The sequence below is a fragment of the Heptranchias perlo genome, chromosome 3, assembly GCF_035084215.1.
Source record: "Heptranchias perlo isolate sHepPer1 chromosome 3, sHepPer1.hap1, whole genome shotgun sequence".
NCBI classification, from domain to species: domain Eukaryota; kingdom Metazoa; phylum Chordata; class Chondrichthyes; order Hexanchiformes; family Hexanchidae; genus Heptranchias; species Heptranchias perlo.
Genome location: NC_090327.1, coordinates 67,276,274 through 67,292,484, shown reverse-complemented (window position 1 = coordinate 67,292,484; position 16,211 = coordinate 67,276,274). Strand labels below are relative to the sequence as shown.

The 16,211-nt window shown below is 43.2% G+C and overlaps 1 protein-coding gene across 2 annotated transcripts in view; it reads left to right on the top strand.

Moving 5' to 3' along the window:
• Positions 1-1,190: 1,190 nt before the first annotated feature.
• Positions 1,191-16,211, top strand: part of sdr16c5b (short chain dehydrogenase/reductase family 16C, member 5b) — a 50,263-nt gene continuing 35,242 nt past the window's right edge. The window contains exons 1-2 of one of the 2 annotated variants that reach the window (XM_067980098.1): positions 1,191-1,784; positions 8,544-8,675. In XM_067980098.1, the coding sequence (XP_067836199.1) occupies positions 1,464-1,784; positions 8,544-8,675 (453 nt within the window). In that variant the 5' untranslated portion in view covers positions 1,191-1,463. The remainder of the gene's footprint in view (positions 1,785-8,543; positions 8,676-16,211) is intronic. The other variant, XM_067980097.1, reaches the window with a different exon arrangement.

Sequence of the window (16,211 nt, the reverse complement as noted above, 5' to 3'; positions counted from 1 at the left end):
AGATGGCATGTTCCCTCTCCAGGGCCACCCAAGCGTGGACAAAAACGCAGAACAGAGGCAGGCAAACCAGAGTGACCTTCCCAGGATGCACGAGTCCCCTGCATCCTGGACCTGTAGATGGCTGCTTTGGCCAGATCCAGGAGCAAACCCAAAGAACATCCTCCAACTTGGCTGCCATCCCCCGACCCCCCCACCCCCGTACCAAGATCTAAGATGTGGGGATAAAATGAAGCTAAAAATTGAGAAGCAGCCTCCTTAGGTGGCCAAATGGGGGATGCAACCTCTCATACTCTATGTAAATATAGAACACTGTTTGCTCCAGGCCACAGAAGTTACATGTGGCCTGGGTGTCCATAAAGTGGCTGAGTATCACATTTGATGCTACTGCTTCATGCAACACTATCCACCCCAGATCCCCAATAGGGCTGGGAAGGATCCCCGTAAAAAGAGCCTTCCTTAAGGGCTCTTGCCTTTGCCAAACAGTAAGATGGAATGCCAGGGCATGTCCAGATGGAAGGCAAGAGCGCAGAAGTAAAGAGTGTGCAAGAGCAACCTACACAGGAAATCCCTCCATGCAGAGTGGAATGGCACGGAAAGAATTTCCAAGAGACAGCTCAAGTTGTGAGGCGGAGATTCCCGAGGGAGGTTTTGGGGCCTCGTATCAATGAGAAATTGATTTAAGATCAGATGGGATCACACCACATGCTTCAGTCTCCTCAACGCACCTGGTGGAGTCGAGGCCGAGTGTGACTTTCGTGCCTGGGTGGCTTTGGCCGCAGGCCGTACTTAGCATTAGACATCTGGGCTGCCAACACCTCTGGCAACATCCAGCCTACTCTACTGCCATCCAGTACGTCCCTGCCAATTCTTTATATGCAGTTGCATCCCTGAATTTTGTGTTGACTTCTCCCAGCAAATGCTTACAGGTACTGGGTCCGAAACAACTACTGTCCATGTAAAAGATTGGTAACGTGTGGTTTTAGTCTTTTATGTCTCATCTACTGATCTGAAGGCGAAAATCATGCAGCCTCATCACCATCTGTATTTGCATTTTTGAAATCCAATAAGTTCACTTTTTACACTTCTTATACCACAGGAGCACGAAAGCAGCCAAACTTGTCTTTGTGTGATTTCAGCGTTCCTAAACCTGTAGATGGCACTATTTGGCCACTGTTAATCAAATTTAAAAAAAAAGTCAAGGCAGGAACTCGAACTTTTGCTTACACGCCCAAGATAGGAGAATTGCAAAATAACGAGGGGTGGTTTGCAAGCCCAGTTCTGGACAGTATAAAGCATTATACCGTCCTATAACATTTGCAGTGAGCACCATCAGCCGTTCCTGACGTGACTTCGAGCAAAGGTCGCTCGTTTTACGAAACCACAGGCCGAGTTTACGCAGCAGCTGGGCGGAGGGAGCGGTTGGTGCAAAGACGCGACAGGTTGCCAACAAACAACGAAACAAAATGAACTTCTTTCTGGAGACGCTTCGCTTGTTGGTCCTGTCGCTGTACTACACTCTAGAAGCACTGGTGAAGCTGGTGGTGCCGGTGCGGAAGAAGGACGTGAGCGGGGAGATCGTGCTGGTGAGCGGGGCTGGGAGCGGGATCGGGCGGCTCGTGGCGTTGGAGTTCGCCCGCCTGCACGCCACGCTCGTGCTCTGGGACATCAATGCCGAGGGTAATGAGAAGACCGCGCGGCTGGCCCGGGAGAGAGGAGCCGCCAGGGTCTATGTCTACTTATGTGACTGCAGCAAGAAGGCATCCGTGTACGAAGTAGCCGAACAGGTCAGGAAAAATACACTCCCTCAATAACAACGGAGAGCGGAGGCTTGCATTACTTCCTAGAATGGAGGGGGAGGGGGAGGGGGGGGGGGATGGGATTAAATACAATACACAGGCTGTAATATCCACCTTTATCAGTCAGGTACATAAATCCCACTACCACTGTTTTCGTGTCATTTCTTTATTTCAGTTTGGAAGTATGTTATCTGTCGCTTCCCCCCCCCCCCCCCCCCCGCAAAAAATAGAGAATCCATAAGGGAAAGTAATAAATCTGAACTGAGTCCTTTCTTTTCCTCACCAATTATTCTCTGCCTTCTCCACCTCATCTGCTGAGGGTTAACACCCCAGACATGGTCAGATCTGGTACCTTCAAGTGATCATTTATTCATATGTGAATCATAGCATTTGGGTGCCAGCGGGCTGTTTGACCACATTTGCCTGGGGTCCAGACACACACACTTCCAACGTGTCACGTCTTTACACCAACCTTCGCCCAGCTGCTGTGTAAACTCGGCAAAACGAGCGACCTTTGCTCGAAGTCGCGCCAGCAACGGCTGATGGTGCTCGCTCCAAATGCTATAGGACGGTACACTTCCGTTCGATAGCGGAGCAGGAACCCTGGCCAATTTTTCATTCCTTAATCCAGGATACTGAGGCCAATGTGTGAAATGTTCCTACTGCTGTCCCAGCTAACTCAGCAGAGAGAGATAAAAGCTGGTATCTTTCTGGCCTGTATGGCTGTTACTGAATTAATTTGCTGAGCTGCCAGGGGAGCCCTATATTGGATCTTTTTTCAAGATATTCCTCTTTTTTAAGCTTATAAATACATAGATTAAGAAAAAAAAAGTGCTAATTTTCTAGCCTGGAGCATTGTTCACTTTAAAATAAAAAGTACTCCACAATTCTAACTTCCTTCTTTAGCTATAGTAAAAAGAATAATACTGTCTTGAGCATTTTCCAGCATTTCTTGGAATTAATGTGATGTAAATGTACTCTTAGAGCTTCACTGTTGTAGTTTGGTGTCATCTAAGTTACTCCAGGCATTACTGCTTTGTAACACACTGCAAACTATTATTCATATTCAATCTCTCCATTTCTCTCTCTTTTACTTCCCTATGCATTGCCCACTTCTGTTTTTCTGTTCCCCTCTGCTGCTGAAATCCTTGACCATACCTTTTATAGTCTTGATGCTCCTCTTCACTGGATCTGTCTTCTACAAACTATAATTAATTCAAAATACTACCTTGCCCTGAGCACCTGTGACTCCCCCTGTTCTCTCTTGCTGTCTCTTGGTAGCCCCTGCCCTGATCGCTCTTGTTTCCCCACTCCTTCCTGCCACATCTGGCCACCCCAAATGCCTTGCCTTTCCCCCACCTCGCCTCAGCTTTTCACCACTTTCGGCTTTTTATCCTATGCTGAGTACCCATGGTTTTTATCCTACTGCCAATATGACCTAGACAGTGCTACCTTACCCCAGGTTCCCATCCATAATGCTATCAGTGTGTCAAAAATCAGGGGCCAATGGAAGAATGAAGGGACATGAAGGAAAAGGAGGATTGGACCTTTTCTAGTGTGAAGTGGTTTAGGAAAAGCTATTAATCTTCAGAGCTAATAATCAGTATGCATGGATTTTGCTTGAGGAATAGTTGAGGAAAATAATCAATAAGGCTAATGGAATGCTGGCCTTTATATCCAGAGGACAAGGGGGCAGAGGTTATGCTGCAGCTATAGAAAAGCCTGGTTAGACCGCACCTGGAGTACTGTGAGCAGTTCTGGGCACCGCACCTTCGGAAGGACATATTGGCCTTGGAGGGAGTGCAGCGTAGGTTTACTAGAATGATACCCGGACTTCAAGTTTTAAGTTATGAGGAGAGATTACACAAATTGGGGTTGTATTCTCGAGTTTCGAAGGTTAAGGGGTGATCTGATTGAAGTTTATAAGATATTAAGGGGAACAGATAGGGTGGATAGAGAGAAACTATTTCCGCTGGTTGGGGATTCTAGGAGTAGGGGGCACAGTCTAAAAGTTAGAGCCAGACCTTTCAGGAGCGAGATTAGAAAACATTTCTATACACAAAGGGTGGTAGAAGTTTGGAACTCTTCCGCAAACGGCAATTGATACTAGCTCAATTGCTAAATTTAAATGTGAGATAGATAGCTTTTTGGCAACCAAAGGTATTAAGGGATATGGGCCAAAGGCGGGTATATGGAGTTAGATCACAGATCAGCCATGATCTTATCAAATGGCGGAACAGGCACGAGGGGCTGAATGGCCTACTTATATTCCTATGTTGGATTTGATCAAGTTTGTTTGGTTACCTAGAATGTAGTTTGCCTTCCTCAGTTGGCCTCTAGATATTTCCAGATGAGAAATTTGATATTAAGGGAAAATCTGTTGCATGGAGACTTTTGTCCAGAACTTGAAACATAATCCACAACTTGAAACATAATCCACAAGTCAAATGCATTAAGTTGAGTTTCTGACCAGCATAGTTTTGGTATTAAGTTTATTTTTTAATGTTTTAAAATAAAATACACCACCATATTTCCTAATGTGATTACTGTCCCAGTGAGCCAAGCACACCTTGTTGAACCTTTGGCAAGGTGCCACATCAAAGGCTACAACACAAAATAAGAGCTCATGGTTTAGGGGGTAACATATTAGCACGGATAAAGGATTGGTTAGCTAACAGGAAACAGAGTATTGTAAACAATTTTACAACACCAAGTTATAGTCCAGCAATTTTATTTTAAATTCACAAGCTTTCGGAGGCTTCCTCCTTCCTCAGGTGAATATTGTGGAAATGAAATCCTCGAAATGAAATCGCATTTATAAATCACAGAACAATGCTTGGTGATTACAGACATTTTTTTCAACTGCCCGTTGCCAAGGCAATCAGTGTGTAGACAGACAGGTGTTACCTACAAGGTCTCCGAATATACAAATCACCAAAAAAAAACAGAGATAGAGAGGTAGAAAAATAGAAAAGACAGCAACTGACCCGTTATATTAAAAACAGATAACATTAGTTCACTGGTGGGGTAACGTGTAGCGTGACATGAACCCAAGATCCCGGTTGAGGCCGTCCTCATGGGTGCGGAACTTGGCTATCAATTTCTGCTCGACGATTTTGCGTTGTCGTGTGTCTCGAAGGCCGCCTTGGAGTACGCTTACCCGAAGGTCGGTGGCTGAATGTCCTTGACTGCTGAAGTGTTCCCCGACTGGGAGGGAACCCTCCTGTCTGGTGATTGTTGCGCGGTGTCCGTTCATCCGTTATCGCAGCGTCTGCATGGTCTCGCCAATGTACCATGCTCCGGGGCATCCTTTCCTGCAACGTATGAGGTAGACAACGTTGGCCGAGTCACAGGAGTATGAACCATGCACCTGGTGGGTGGTGTCCTCTCGTGTGATGGTGGTATCTGTGTCGATGATCTGGCATGTCTTGCAGAGGTTACCGTGGCAGGGTTGTGTGGTGTCGTGGACGCTGTTCTCCTGAAAGCTAGGTAATTTGCTGCGAACGATGGTCTGTTTGAGGTTGGGTGGCTGTTTAAAGGCGAGCAGTGGAGGTGTGGGGATGGCCATAGCGAGGTGCTCGTCGTCATTGATGACATGTTGAAGGCTGCGGAGAACATGGCGTAGTTTCTCCGCTCCGGGGAAGTACTGGACGACAAAGGGTACTCTGTTGGTTGCGTCCCGTGTTAGTCTCCTGAGGAGGTCTATGCGATTTTTCGCTGTGGCCCGTCGGAACTGTCGATCGATGAGTCGAGCGTCATATCCCGTTCTTACTAGGGCGTCTTTCAGCGTCTGTAGGTGTCCATCGCGTTCCTCCTCGTCTGAGCAGACCCTGTGTATTCGCAGGGCCTGTCCATAGGGGATGGCCTCTTTGACGTGGTTAGGGTGGAAGCTGGAAAAGTGGAGCATCGTAAGGTTGTCCGTGGGCTTGCGGTAGAGTGAGGTGCTGAGGTGCCCGTCTTTGATGGAGATTCGTGTGTCCAAGAAAGAAACTGATTCTGAGGAGTAGTCCATGGTGAGCTTGATGGTGGGATGGAACTTGTTAATGTTATCGTGTAGTCTCTTTCGTGATTCCTCGCCGTGGGTCCATAGAAAGAAAATGTCGTCGATGTATCTGGTGTATAGTGTTGGTTGGAGGTCCTGTGCAGTGAAGAAGTCCTGCTCGAACTTGTGCATGAAAATGTTGGCGTATTGGGGTGCGAATTTGGTCCCCAGCTTCTGTCGCGACAGTACAGACTTTCTACAAAAACTCAGTACCCACGGACCTGTTGAACCAGGAACACTTCTCACCACGATGGACATCTCGGCACTCTACACCAGTATCCCCCACGATGACGGCGTCGCTGCGACAGCATCAATACTCAACACCAACAACAGCCAATCTCCAGACGCCATCCTACAACTCATCCGCTTCATCCTGGATCACAATGTCTTCACCTTCAATAACCAGTTCTTTACCCAAACACACGGAACAGCCATGGGGACCAAATTCGCACCCCAATATGCTAACATTTTCATGCACAAGTTTGAGCAGGACTTCTTCACTGCACAGGACCTCCAACCAACACTATACACCAGATACATCGACGACATTTTCTTTCTATGGACCCACGGTGAGGAATCACTAAAGAGACTACACGATAACATTAACAAGTTCCATCCCACCATCAAGCTCACCATGGACTACTCCTCAGAATCAGTTTCTTTCTTGGACACACGAATCTCCATCAAAGACGGGCACCTCAGCACCTCACTCTACCGCAAGCCCACGGACAACCTCACGATGCTCCACTTTTCCAGATTCCACCCTAACCACGTCAAAGAGGCCATCCCCTATGGACAGGCCCTGCGAATACACAGGGTCTGCTCAGATGAGGAGGAACGCGATGGACACCTACAGACGCTGAAAGACACCCTCTTAAGAACGGGATATGATGCTCGACTCATCGATCGACAGTTCCGACGGGCCACAGTGAAAAATCGCGTAGACCTCCTCAGGAGACTAACACGGGACGCAACCAACAGAGTACCCTTCGTCGTCCAGTACTTCCCCGGAGCGGAGAAACTACGCCATGTTCTCCGCAGCCTTCAACATGTCATCAATGATGACGAACACCTCGCTATGGCCATCCCCACATCTCCACTACTCTCCTTTAAACAGCCACCCAACCTCAAACAAACCATCGTTCGCAGCAAATTACCCAGCTTTCAGGAGAACAGCGTCCACGACACCACACAACCCTGCCACGGTAACCTCTGCAAGACATGCCAGATCATCGACACAGATACCACCATCACACGAGAGGACACTACCCACCAGGTGCATGGTTCATACTCCTGTGACTCGGCCAACGTTGTCTACCTCATACGTTGCAGGAAAGGATGCCCCGGAGCATGGTACATTGGCGAGACTATGCAGACGCTGCGACAACGGATGAACTGACACCGCGCAACAATCGCCAAACAGGAGGGTTTTCTCCCTGTCGGGGAACATTTCAGCAGTCATGGACATTCAGCCACCGACCTTCGGGTAAGCATACTCCAAGGCAGCCTTCGAGACACACGACAACGCAAAATCGTCGAGCAGAAATTGATAGCCAAGTTCCGCACCCATGAGGACGGCCTCAACCGGGATCTTGGGTTCATGTCACACTACACGTAACCCCACCAGCGAACAAATGTTATCTGTTTTTAATATAACGGGTCATTGACTCTCTCTCTCTCTCTCTTGGGGGTTTGTATATTCGGTGGCCTTTTAGGTGAAACCTTTCTGTCTGCTCACTGATTGCCTTGGCAACGGGCAGTAATCATCAGGCATTGTTCTGTGATTTTCAAATGCGAAGGATTCGAAAATTTCATTTCCACACCGTTCACCTGACGAAGGAGGAAGCCTCCGAAAGCTTGTGGAATTTAAAATAAATTTGTTGGACTATAACTTGGTGTTGTAAAATTGTTTACAATTGTCAACCCCAGTCCATCACCGGCATCTCCACATCATGAATATTTTTAAGGCAGAGTTAGATAGATTCCTAATTAACAAGGGAGTCAAAGGTTATAGTAGGTCGACGGGAAAGTAGGGTTGAGGTCACAATCAGATCAACCATGATCTTATCATATGGCAGAGCAGGCTCGAGGGAGTGAATGACCTACTCCTGCTCTTAATTTGTATGTTCGTATGAATGTAATGTTTTTGGCTTGTCAATGATATATGTGCTGGACTCACTGCCACTTTAAACACAATGCAGTCATTTTAAACTAATTTGAAATGGGAACATTCGGTTTGAACAGTACTTTTAAAGCTGTAGCCTTCTTCACAACATTTTACTCCTCATCTCTCTCTCTCTCTCCCATCATCATTTTTGATCAGCGTGGACTGGAAGTCATATTTCAGCAATCGATGGTTCTATTTTTATCTAATTCAGATGCTTAACTTATTGCTGATGTCTAATGATTGGTTCATTGTCCTAGATCCAAGATAATGAGCTGCTGAAGAAGGGTTGTTTAGTTTGTTTTTCATATTTTATATTTCTGATTCAAAGTATACAAGATAACGTAATCGGAATTGTAATTACTGTACTAAACACTTCAAAAACTAGTGTGCAAATGAGTTAAACAGAACATCTTTTTCAACGAAACAATGGAATAACCCCAGCAAATGTAGTAAAATGCACTTTTATGTAAAACCCTTGAAGGTGAAAAGTTTGGTAGGTGTGTTGCTATTTAACAAGTTTCATTTTTTGTTTTGACAGGTGAAAAGGGAGGTTGGCGATGTCAGTATTCTGATAAACAATGCAGGTATTGTTACTGGAAAGAAATTCATTGATTCACCAGATGCCTTGCTGGAGAAAACCATGGAGGTGAACAGTATTGCACATTTCTGGGTAAGCGCTCCATTACTGTCAATTAGTAAATTATTGGATGATTTGAACCAGAGCTCAGCAATCTTGTATAGTCCATTGTCATTGGGTTTCAATAAAATGTAAGATGCAAAAGCAAGCATTCTTTGCATTTTATTTTACCTTTTTGGCCAGATCGATTAAAGGTAGTTTTGTAACTTCTTTGGTTTGTGTAGCAAGACCTAACTTAGATGTGTACACAATTTTAAAGGGGAAGGATATGGTCACCAGATTTCATTGTGGGTGATCCAAACCCATCTCCTGCACAGAACTTTCATTTCATTGGTGTTGAAGCAGAAGGGACATCATTGAAAGCTGAAGAGATCCCTGTGTTTGCATCAGCTCGTTTCACCTGTGAACCTATGGAACTGAGGCTCTAGTTATACTGCATTACCATTCTGAGTTATGCAGTTAGATGTTTGTGCATGCAAATCCACATTCCCTACTGCCATCAGACTCATTAAGTACTTTTAAAATCTGACTTGATCCCACATTGGAGCAATTGTATCTCTACTTGGATCTAAACCAACTTTAATCTTTCTTAAAACTTTGTTCTAACTTCCAATACCTTCTCTTTACATTCTTAACATCTTCAGCCTTCTAACCTCTTTCTGAATTTAGACTAGCGACCTCTGACATTAAGTATCTTACACTATTAGAAAATCCCACTTCATGCAGCCTGACCAATCAGTGACAAATTTAAAAACATTGATTAATTTCAAAGATGCCATTTAAACAAATGTCTTAGAAACTATTATTGGCAATTTTATTTTTTCTTAGAAAAACTTTCACTTCCAATTAGTTTTATCCTCCTTTTCTCCCAGTGTATAAATTACCAGGAAGGAATGCAATACTGATCATGTCTTCTCCAGACCTCTTGTTACCATGCTATCAGACAACAGGATGATGGCCCACAACTTTCCCTTTGTCCTCGTCAGTATTAACAGTTCCAAGCTCATCCTGGTAATAATAGGCAGAAGTGGCTGCACCAAAGCATAAGTACATCTTGTTCAAATTAAAGGCTTATTCTTGCATCTCTTATGGCTCCCTTAAATGAGGCATAGTCAAGGCCTTACCTTTTGTCATGGGGGTTAGGATTTGGAGATCCTTTTTAGTTCACCTTCCCGCTGCTATCAAACATGAACGTGTCAAGTCCTACAGTAGCTTTCCCTTACAGTTCCAGCACAGAGCTACAGATGACTGAGCTGAGGATTATTTACATAAAACATTCACTTCCAAAAAACCTGCCAACAGAAACAGTTTAGCTGCTGGTAAGGATTAAAACAACATGTGTAGCTTCTGACTCTCTGTAGGTGTGGACATTGCTGGCATGTGCATCCCACTTCCAACAGCAGTGCTCCCCCTCTCCAGTGAGCACTTACTTCTGGACTCCATAGTACTGCTGACACTGACCTCCATTAAAACTGCTTTTAAACTCGTGTTGGACTGCTGAGTCTCGGCATCCTAACACCTCCTTCAAACCCTTCTGCAAGACAGAAAGTCCTAACAAAAAGACTCTTAGACGACCCAGTATATGAAGGCATCTTCATTATCCCTTCCCAAGTCCAAGACACAGTCGCCAATATGCAACAGAATACAAACACCCACTCCAATGTGTTGATGGCTTCAGGCATCAGTAAATTCCATAGCCCACTGATCTTACAAAAGCAGCCCAAAAGTGGGGACCAAGGGAACCCACAATACACAAACCTCTTTTGCTATATTTTTATACAAGTACAAAGATACTTTAGTTACCATAAAACGTGACCATGATTGTTCATGGTTCTTACTGTGATTTCTGTAATTTTTGACATTTTTATTGTGAATGCTGTATGACTTTTTCCCCAGAATTTGCCACAATGAAATTACAGCCCATGGGATAATACACCAAACACATTACTTAAGAACTGTAGGTGATATTAATAAATTGGGTATGTTTATATTATGCTTTACAGGCTATGTCCTGGAATTGAATTAAAAACCATACAGGAGTCTGTAGAACCCTGTTCAATTTTTCACATGGTCTGCATGTGACTGATAATTACATTTGTGAGTTTTAGTCTTATTAACTTAGATTACTTTTTTAGTGTAAAAAAGCTTTTAATGTGTTCCTTTTAGATTATAAGTCTTTGCTTGGACTGTAATAGTCCTTAAAATAGCTCAATGAAAAAGCCTTGTTTAATTTTCATGCTCCCTTCCCCTCTTTATGGGGATGTGTCTGGCCTTCATTTGTACCTCTTTGCATAGAAACTCAGCAGAGTAAGTGCATAAGAACATAAAAAAATAGGAGCAGGAGTAGGCCATATAGTAAGATCATGGCTGATCTACTTCAACTCCACTTTCCCGCCCTATCCCCAGATTCCCCTGGTGTCCAAATATCCATTGATCTCAGTCTTGAATATACTCAAAGACTGAGCATCCATCGCCCTCTGTGATAGAGAATTCCAAAGATTCACAACCCTGAGTGAAGAAATTTTTCTTCATGTCGGCCATTTAGGTCCAATCTCTTATTTTGAGACTATGACCCCTTGTTCTAGACTCTCCAGCTGGGGAAACAACCTCTTAGCATCTACCCTGTCAAGCCCTCTAACAGTTTTATATGTTTCAATGAGATCTCTTCTCATTCTTCTAAACTCCTGAAAATATAGGCCCATTCTACTCAATCTCTCCTCATAGGACAACCCTCTCATCCCAGGAATCAATCTAGTGATGCTTCACTGCACCCCCTCTAAGGCAAGTATATCCTTCCTTAGGTAAGGTGACCAAAACTGTACACAGTACTCCAGGTGTGGTCTCACCAGAGCCCTATATAATTGCAGCAAGACCTCCTTACTCTTATATTCCAACCCCCTTGCAATAAAGGCTAAATACCATTTGCTTTCCTAATTGCTTGCTGTAGCTACATGTTAACTTTCTGTGATTCATATACAAGGACACCCAAATCCCTCTGACTATCAACATTTCTTAGTGTCTCTCTTTTTAAAAAAAATTCTACTTTTCTATTCTTTCTACCAAGTGAATAACCTCACATTTCCCCACATTATACTTCATCTGCCACCTTCTTGCCCACTCACTTAACCTGTCTATATCCCTTTGAGTCCTCCTCACAGCTTACTTTCCCATCTAGCTCTATTGTCAGCAAACTTGCATACATTACACTCGGTCCCCTCATCTAAGTCATTGATTATATATTGTAAACAGCTGAGGCCCAAGCCCTGATCCTTGCGGCATCCCACTAGTTGCAACCTACCAACCTGAAAATGACCCATTTATTCCTACTCTCTGTTTTCTGTCCATTCACCAATCCTAAATCCATGCTAATATATTACCCCAATCCCATGAGCCCTAATCTTATGTAACAACCTCTTGTGTGGCACCTTATCAAATGCCTTTTGAAAATCCAAATATACTACATTCACTGGTTTCCCCCTTATCTACCCTGGTAGTTATACCCTCAAAATAGACTTGTCAAACATAATTTCCATTTCATAAAACTGTGTTGCCTTTGTCTAATCATATTATGATTTTCTAAGTGACCTGTTACTATGTCCTTAATAATAGATTCTAGCATTTTCCCTACTACTCATTTCAGGCTAACTGGCCTGTAGTTCCCTGTTTCCATGCCTTTCACACACCCACCATTCTGTAGTGGTTCCTCTTGCTATCCCCAAATAACAAAGGATGGCCAAGTGATATTTAAAAAAGTGCTGTAGCACAATTAGAACTACAAACTTTGCAATTCCAACACCAGGCCATGACAAACAATCTAGAAGTTTTTTGTATTCATATCAGCTAGTTTTTTTTTAAAAATCAATTTTTATTTGCCTGTTCATTCCTTAACTTTGGGACAACCATTTTTGAATTTGCACTCCAGGCAAATTATTCCATTAAGAGTGTAAGATGGTAATTTGTATGTTAAGTTTAAAGATACACTCTCAATGATTTAGGGCCTCTTGTCGAAGGAGACAGAGGAAGACATACAGAAAGGAAGAGAAGGAGGGACATGAGAAAGAAACAAATGAAAGAGGGAAGAGAATTCTTTTCCAAACTTATCCATATCAGTATCCTTAGTTACAGGCAGAAGACTTTCAGTCCATCTAGCCTACCTATCCACAGTAATGCATTTCTAATAACCCTAAATAGGAACAGGTGTAGGCTATTTAGCCCCTTGAGCCTGTTCTGCCATTCAATGAGATCGTGGCTGATCTGTGACCTAACTCCATATACCCACTTTATCCCCATATTTCTTGATACCTTTTGGTTAATAAAAATCTTATCAATCTCAGATTTAAAATTAACAATTGAGCTATTATCCACTGCCATTTGCAGAAGAGAGTTCCAAACTTCTACCACCCTTTTTTTGCATGTAGAAGTGTTTCCTGACTTCATTCCTGGCTCTAATTTTTAGGCTATGTCCCCTGGTCCTAGACTCCCCAACCAGCAGAAATAGTTTCTCTCTATCTACTCAATCAGTTCCCCTTAATATCTTGAAAACCTCAATCAAATCACCCCTTAATCTTGTAAATTCCAGAGAATACAACCCTAGTTTGTGTAATCTCTCCTCATAATTTCACCCTTGGAGTTCGGGTATCATTCTAGCAAATCTACGCTGCACTCCCTCCAAGGCCAATGTATCCTTCCTAAGGTACAGTGCCCAGAATGGAACACAGTACTCCATGTGTGCTGTAACAAGGGCTTTGTAAAGCTGTAGTATAACTTCTACCCCCTTGTATTCTAGAGCTCTAGATATAAAGGTCAGCATTCCATTAGCCTTTTGATTATTTTCTGTATCTGTCCATGACATTTTAATGATCTATGTACATCACCCCTAACTCTCTTTGGACATCTACTGTTTTGAGCTTTTCACCATTTAGAAAGTACTCTGATCTATCCTTTTTAGGTCCAAAGTGGATGACCTCACAATTGCCTACATTGAAATCCATTTGCCACAGTTTTGCCCATTCATTTAATCTATTAATATCTCTCTAATTGTATACTGCTTACAATGCTGCCTATCTTTGTGTCAGAGTCAGACTTGGATATGTGGCTCTCTATCCCAACATCTAAGTTGTTAATAAAAACAGTGAATAGCTGAGGCCCCGACACAGATCCCTGTAGGACACCACGAGTCACATCCTGCTAATTTGAGTACCTGCCCATTATCCCTACTGTCTCCTGCCGCTCAGCCAATTTCCTAACCAGGTCAATAATTTGCCCTCCATTCCATAAGCTTCAACTTTAGCTAAACAGTCTCTTATGAGGGACTTTATATTGACTTCCAGAAGGCATTCGATAAACAACATCCATAGACATTCCCCTGTCCACTACTTTAAATCTTCAAAAAATTCAATCAGGTTCGTCACGCATGACCTACCCTTTAAAAATTCATGCTGGTTCTCTCTGATCAACTGAAAATTTTCAATTGTAAACTCTAGTAATTTCCCAACAACAGATATTAGGCTAACTGGTCTATAATTCCCTGGTTTCCCTCTCTCCTTTCTTAAATAGTGGAGTGATATGTACAATTTTCCAATCTAAAGGAATGGTTCCTGAATCGAGAGAACTTTGGAAGATTATAGTTAGGACTTCTGCAATGTTCTCACCTACTTCCTTTTAAATCCCTGGAATGGAAACCATCTGGTCCTGGAGATTTGTCACTCTTTAGTGCTATTATTTTCTTCTTTCCTGTTAATTTGCTTACATTAATTATGGTGAGTCCCTGGTCTTTGATTCAATATTAGTTTCCTTGGGGTATCCGGCATGCTATTCTCTTCCTCTTCTGTAAATACTGATGCAATATAATTATTTAACATGTCTGTCATTTCCTGTCTTTCATTTACAATATCATCATTATCAGTTTTTAAGGGGCCCACTTTGCTCTTGACCACCCTCTTTTTCATAATATAATTGTAAATACTTTTTGTCGATTTTGATATTTCTTGCAAGTTTCTTTTCATACTTCCTTTTTGTAGTTCTTTCTATCTGTTTTGTCACCCTTTGCTGTTCTTTGTATCTCTCCCAGTGGCCAGGAGCTGTGCTTTTTTTTTGCATTTTTGTATGCTTTTTCTTTAAGTTTTATGTTGTCCATTACCTCTTTTGTTGTCCATGGCTTTTTTGGCAAGTAGAGCTCTTGCCCCTTAGGGGTATAAATTGGTTCTGTATCAGGTTAAATTATTTTTTGAACACCTCCCACTGATCTTCTGTCGTTTTTACCCATTAACAGGTTTGCCCAGTTTACTGTGGACAGTCTGTGCTGTCTAATCCCATTGAAGTTGGCCTTACCTAAATTTAGAATCTTAGTAGCTGATACGGGTTTCTCCCTTTCAAACACAATATTGAACTTATTATGATCGCTATTTGATAAATGTTCATGCACCGTTAGGCTGTTAACTAAATTTGGCTCATTACTCATTATTAAACCTAATATGGCCTGCCCCTTTGTTGGTTCTAGGACATATTGTTGTAGAAAGCTGTCCTGAACACACTCAAGAAATTCGCTACCTTACTGACACGAGCTCGTCCGCTTATCCCAATCAATATGAAAGTTAAAATCACTCTGCCGTTGCTACATGTTTGTTTAATCTCTGCATTTATACATTCTGCCACTTCACAGCTGCTACCAGGGGACCTATACACAACTCCCACCACAGTCTTAAATCCTTTTCTGTTTCTGAATTCTACCATAGCGTCTCCATTGCCTGCTTCCCTCTTGTTATATCCTCTCTTATCATTGAAGAAATTTCATCCTTAATCACTAAGGCTACTCCTCCCCCTCTACCAGTTTCCCTATCCTTCCTATAGACCTTATAACCTGGTATATTCAGTTCCCAGACCTGACTGTCTTGCTATCTGTCCCCCTAGTTATTCAATCCCCTACAACGACCACATCACGCTGCTACTCCTCCTCCTCCACCCCCCCCCCCCCCACTTTGGACAGCATCCTGCTCCAGGGTGCCATGGTCAGCATTTTAGCTGCCCATTCAACAGTCTTTATCCTTATCCTCACAGGTAGGACGTACGTTGTACCTGTCGGATAGGATCAGTTTCTGCGGATCCTCATTCTCTATCTCATCTGGGATCCCCTTCCTTTGTCCACTATCAGTCACACCAACGCCGTTCTGATCCTGTACCCCTCTCTACGAGGTGTAAGTGAGGTATGGAGCAAACTCCTCCCCCTCCCTTATGTGTCGGAGTGTCAATGGCTCTGAGCTGGAGAGATTCAAGGCGGAGTTATCTACTGCAGATGTGTTTGCTCGGAACAGCCTCGCTGCCCACAAACTCCCACATACTGCAGTCCAGATGCACAACCTGCTCTGCCATATCTTAGTCTGTAATTATTTATTTATTTATAGATGGGTTTTTTTCTCACTTTTTAAAAAAAAAAATTTAGCACCTAATTTCCACTCTCTCCAAATTCTCAAGCTCCCACTTGGTTCATGATACACTTTCTTTGTGATGCGTTCTGATTTGTTGACGATCCTGTCTAGTGCCTTCTGGAAACTCATTAAGTTTTCTTGTTCC